This window comes from Epinephelus lanceolatus, chromosome 13 (assembly GCF_041903045.1).
Source record: "Epinephelus lanceolatus isolate andai-2023 chromosome 13, ASM4190304v1, whole genome shotgun sequence".
NCBI classification, from domain to species: domain Eukaryota; kingdom Metazoa; phylum Chordata; class Actinopteri; order Perciformes; family Serranidae; genus Epinephelus; species Epinephelus lanceolatus.
This window is the reverse complement of record NC_135746.1, coordinates 10,085,808-10,091,866: the sequence shown is the minus strand read 5'-3', so window position 1 is coordinate 10,091,866 and position 6,059 is coordinate 10,085,808. Positions and strand designations below refer to the sequence as shown.

At 44.3% G+C, this 6,059-nt stretch overlaps 1 protein-coding gene across 1 annotated transcript in view; it reads left to right on the top strand.

Moving 5' to 3' along the window:
* Positions 1-335: 335 nt before the first annotated feature.
* nmbr (neuromedin B receptor) overlaps positions 336-6,059 on the top strand; it is a 95,843-nt gene continuing 90,119 nt past the window's right edge. The window contains exon 1 of the mRNA XM_033649239.2: positions 336-946. Coding sequence (XP_033505130.1) covers positions 519-946 — 428 coding nt within the window. The 5' untranslated portion in view covers positions 336-518. The remainder of the gene's footprint in view (positions 947-6,059) is intronic.

Genomic DNA, 6,059 nt, shown 5'->3' with positions numbered 1-6,059 from the left:
CATCTTTGTTTTCTTTCCTCATCCTGTTGCTCTCTTTGTCTGACATTTCATTTTCTCCATCACTTAAATATCCCTCTCCTCTATCTATCTATCTATCTATCTATCTATCTACCTATCTACAGTATTCTTTCTCGGTCCTCCCTCACTCCTGCTCTCTTCCTCTCTCTTCACACACACACACACACACACACACACACACACACACACACACACACACACACACGCAGAGAGAGGGAGAGTCTCTGTGTTTCTGGTGTCAAAGGAGACCCTCCTTCTCTTTACGAGCGTCAGTCGCCTCTCACCCCTTCACTCAGTCACTCCTTCACTCAGTCAGAGAGAGGAGCAGATCTCAGTCAGACATTCAGCTGGCTGCAAAACTTTTTCTCTGTCTCATCAGGTGGTGTCGGAGTAAATAAACCCGCTGTCACTGCGTCTTTACGCGCGGAGCTTCCTGTTGCGCGCCCGGTCCTGTTCCCTCCTCGCCGGAGCGCTCCTCTCTGGATTTTTCCGCCCCGGCGATGGAGGACGACTTCCTCTCCCACTTACCCCCATCCCTGCCGGGAGACTCCGAGTCTCTGAGCCCAAACTCCACGGAGGAGCCCGGCTGGTGGGCGTCCTCTGACGGCGGGGAGACGGTCCACTTCGCCGTGCGCTGCGTCATGACCTCGGTCTACATCCTGATCATCACCGTGGGGCTGCTGGGCAACATCACCCTGGTGAAGATCTTCATCACCAACAGCGCCATGCGGAGCGTGCCCAACATCTTCATCTCCAGCCTGGCGGCGGGAGACCTGCTGCTGCTGGTCACCTGCGTGCCGGTGGATGCCTTCCGCTACTTCTCCGAGGAGTGGGTGTTCGGCGAGGCGGCGTGCAAACTCATCCCCGTCATCCAGCTCACATCGGTCGGCGTGTCCGTGTTCACGCTCACGGCGCTCAGCGCGGACAGGTAGGACGAGCGGATAAGATTCTTATTTTCTATCCTGAATTCATAAATGACTTTAATACATGTTTCATAATTTCCAATAATAGTCCAGAGGTGGTTCCCCGTTAAAACCAATGACATCCTGATGATATTCCCACGAGGAGATTGGGGTATTTTGTTTGGCCATTCAGTGATGATCAGTCCTTAAAACATTCTGTTATTATAATTATTATATTTAATGTCTAAAGTGCTCAAAATTGACCACTACATGGACCTTGAATGTCTGTGTGACATATTGATTATCAGCAGGTCTTTTATTAACAGAGTATTTTTACACTGATGTGTCACTTTACTTCAAAACATCTGAAAACCTCCACAGATCCCAGATCATTCCTCCTGTGACGTTTAAAGACACTTTATTTCTCTTATTTTATTTATACAGAAAAGGAATTAAAAGTAACATTAGGTGTTATGTGAAGTGATGAAGATGAGAGATGAGATTTGAATCAGTCTGCAGGTGTGTCCTTCCATCAGATAATGTTCATGTGCATGTTTGGAATGTGTAACAGAGGGCGTTGCTCTGGTGCAGTTCGGGATCTCCTTCCAGATTTAAGCATCAGCGTGAAAAAATGTTTACTGAAGCCGCAGAGAGGTCACTAGGTAGCGTTGGATAAAGAGAGCGAGCCGGTGGGTTGCTACTGCTGGGATGCAGTGCGGGACTTGATCAGTCCTCGATGGGGGTCTGATGTTGGAAGACAGTAATCCCGCCATGATCCCAGGAACATCCCTGATGATGCACCCCAAAGCATCCTAGAGATGTATCTTGAAACCTTTTTGTGAGCTGTGCAGGGATAAGTACCTGTGAGCTGATGTGGTGATGCGTTCCTGTCTTGTGTTGTGACTTGGAAGTGGAGCAATGAGTGTAGGAGTTTGGGATCTGAAAGTGAAGTGTCCAGTCAATCTGTGTTTGACTCGGGGGAAATTCCAACAGGAATCATTCAGGATTTTATGCCACCCTTTGGGACGTCCAGATAAGATATTAAAAGTCTACCGCAAGTGGACCAAGGTAAATTTAGGGGCTGAAATTTGGGGTCATCGTGTCACATCGTCACACAAAGACAGGCGAATCTCTGCTGTTGAATGATGAGGTCTGTGTCACCGCCAAAAGGACAGTTCTTTGCTTCAGTGTTGTGTCACTGCTGTTTGAACCTTGAATACATCTGCGTCTGTCTGAGAACTATGAATGTCAGACCCTGCTCATCTCAGCTCGTCCCCCAACGGAAACTCCATTTGACAGAAACTCCTGGTCGACGTGAATGAAACCTTTCAGCCAGTCTTTGTGTTCCTCTGTGTGGGCACCATCCATCATAGACAGCTGGCAGCTTCACCAATCACACATGTTCACCACTGATTGCCCATAATGTTTTCAAACGTGATGAATTTCAGTTTCTGCTATTGCACTTAATGTTTTTCCCAACTCCCAGGGTAGTCGGTGGAGGGAGGTCCCTCCATGTAAAACTACATCAAGTCTCTTTCTGGTACATCACCAGGAGGCAAAAACGCCTAAAATGACATACCCAAATTAAAATGACTAGCTTCTGAACCGCTCTGACTACATGTATGCATGAGGTCTTGCCAGAAAGAAAACTCCCTGAAGTTTCTTGTGAAAGTGTCAGAAACACTCTAGGTGATACAGAGACAGAGTAATGGGCCCCTGAAGTCAGTAAAAAATTGAAGATTTTGCCTAAAATGAAATAAAAAATGATTTTCAGGATGAATAACTGTCTGTGGCTTCACCTGAGCAGGTAAATGACACTGTGGGGCTGTAGGCACACTATCAGCGAACATTTGTTTCAAATTTGAAGAAGACTGCTCAAAATATGACCATTCTACAGTGTTTTTTCCATGAAAAGATCCAGGCGGAGCTCCAAATGACAAGTCGGTCACTCTGCTTCAAAACAGTACTATCAGTGATCAAACAACACTCAGCCAGCTTCAAACATTGTACCTTATTGAAATCAGGTGTGATTATGATAGCTGATGTTGTTTATGACACAGAAACACCATAAAATATCACCAAATAAAGCCATATGAAACGTGAAAGTTATGATCCCACTTTCTAGACGGTGTATCTCAGCCAACAATAGTGGTAGGAGTGAGACTCTTACCTTTTATAAAACAGCTACGTGCCTGCTAACAACTCCGCATGAGATCGCGAGTAATCCTTTAACTTTTCCCGTCGAAAATGGCATGACATGACTTGTCACCACTCATCGTGATTTTGGACTTTGTGTGTTTAGGCTGCACTGGTGCGAAATACATAATAAATAAAAGAAAAACAATGTTATTTTTGAAAAGTCGAGAGCTTCCTGAATCCGGCAATACCAAACATCACATGGTTTACTACTGCAGTTTCTCCTGGGTTGGGCTCTCTTTGAGTTAGATTAAGTGGACTAAAATGTTTTTTGGATATTTTAAGCTCTGCTGTAAAGTCCTGCTGCTGGTTCTGTGGTTCTCTTCGTGGTGAGGGAGCAAACTGGGAGACAGGAGGATGATGTTGAGAGGGTGATTGTGTCTCAAACAGAGGAGGTGAGATATGATCTCATCTTTGTTAATGTGGTGTCGGTACATGAGATGAGAGTTGACAAATACTCAAAATATTTGCTGGTTTCTGTGGTGGTTCGTTAAATGTGCAGCAACCTGAATCTTTTCTTCCTCTCCAACAATGTGCCCTCTCCTCTCCGTGCTGCAGGGGAACTGTTCCGCAGTATTGTACTTTAGCACAATCTCAAGGAACTTGTGCTTCACTTGAGTATTTGTATTTGATGCCACTTCATACTCCTGCTCCTCTGTGTTTACTGTATGAAGGAAATATTTTATGTTTTCACTCCGTTTAATATTTCACATTGAAACCATATAATGATCTTATACAATATGATGGTTTGCTGTAGAATAACTCTGAGCAGCTACAATGTAATAAGATCTCATTCATATTTTAAAACATATTTTTTGTAGATTAATTATTAGCTATTAATAATGTGTGTGGTTTGTCTAGTTGTTTCAGTTCAAAGGGCTCTAAAGGGGCACAGAAATACATTAAATATAATAAATTAAGACAATATTAAAATTGTATTAAAAAGACAATAAATAAATAAATTGAGAAAAGGAAGAAGAGAAAAAACATAAAAAGAAAATTAAAAAAAAACAGCAAAAATATAAAAGTGATATGGTTTTAAGCCCTGATTTAAATGATGTGTTCAGGGAGCTCGTTGCACAGGTGGGGAGCAGAGGAGCTATCGTATTGTACAATCAGAAATGTGTGTAGGCATGAAGCCATTTGGTGCTTTATACAAGTCAATGGATTTTAAAATCCAAGTAGTCCGAGAAGGGTGGACAGGGATCCCGGTCTCACTCAGAAGTCGAAATCTGGGTGTGAAACAAGGTGTCCTTTAACGTTGGCATGACACGCAGCCAGTTGTGGTTACAGTTTAACAGCACTTGGCAGCCTCAAGGGACAAGGACAAAAGTTAAGGCGGCCAAAGTCCGACTGAGGCGGGCTGGAATGGTCGTGGATGAGTCCAAAAAGACCGACTTGCACCCAAGAGAGCGGCGTTTGTGTCCCGTAAGATTCTAAAGCCAAGCTCTGTTCTTTTTTCCTGAACTCAACCATGTGTTCTTGTTGTTGAAGGAAAAAAACATCAGTTGGCAGTGTTGTACCGACGTAGTGCTTTTATTTTGAAAGAGACTGTATGCAAACTGTACATTTCCTGTGAAAACAGAAGTGTATTTTCAAAACAGACAATGCATGTAACAGGCTGAAGTTGACACGGCGTCCCAGAACCAACACACCCAGGCAGACGTTGCGCTAGACTTTTTCGTCGCCGGTCATTTTGATCGACGGGGTCATAAAAATCCGGTCATAATCTATTTTTACCGGTCATTTTAATTTTCGTTTTTAAATGATAATAAAGATATTCAAAGACATTTAGTTTTCATTCGTTCGTTTTTAATAAATCCATCAAGCAAGTTATAAAGTGTGCATTAATAAGGACATGAACGAAAAGATGAACAGACATCCACACACCCGTGCCATTAGGCTTTGCCCTGGACACACCGGACGGCACTAATGCGTCACTAACACGTCCGGTGTGTCCAGGGCATTATGTAGTTATGTCTGTAGGCTCGGTGACACAAAATTAAAATTGTAATGAAGTGATTATGGTATTGAAAAATGTTCGGTTATGCACTGTTGTGTTATTTTAAATTATAAACACGGTATTTTCTCCTCATGTTCCTCAGTGCGTGCTGTTGTTATTTTATTTTGAAAATTGACCGGATTGTCTCGTCTTTTCTGTGTCCGACTTCCTGTTTGGTACGATCTGCTCGATCCAGCTTGACAGAAGCGCTCGCGGCTCGTGTGAAAAATAGACCAGACGGCGAACTGAAGCGCTGCCTCCGCGGGCGCTCCGCTCTGCTCAGCGGCCTGTGTGGACAGTCAGATAGGTTAACATGGACGCTGACTGAAAACTGCCGCATCTGGTGTGTCCAGGGCGTTATGTCAACAACGCTACATGAAGCAGATGAATGACTTTTTCTCTGCAGTGTGAAAACGGCAGCCACTTAAACCACTGACTGTGCACTCCGCCGCCAAGTGGGCAGGGGTGGTAACTGCAACCAGTCAAAATGACCGACGGCCTTCAGATTTTCCGGTCATTGCTGTAAAAAAACAGTCAATGACCAAGAATATCCGGTTAACGCGACCCCTGCACCCAGGGTACCTTGGACGTCATATGTGGACGTGGAAAGTCCATGAGCAAACGTGCACATGTGACGAGGTCGCAGTGAGGATGTGCTGGGATGGGAGGGGTGTTGGATGGGCCCAAAAAGACCAGAAGAACCACCAGAAGTTTTGCGGTGAAGAGATTTACTCTGCTCACCTGTCGAGTCTCTTCTGGACATTCAGCTGATTTTACTCACATATGTTTGAAGGTAAGACTTTCTGTGGTCCTTGTGCTTTAGTGACAGATCTGAAAACTCCTTGCACCCTTTTTTTCTAAGAGTTGCTGGATTTAAAAAGTGGCTCTGTCACTTTACTGTGTGTATTTGTGTGTGTGTGTAGTGACCGTATCTCTCTGTG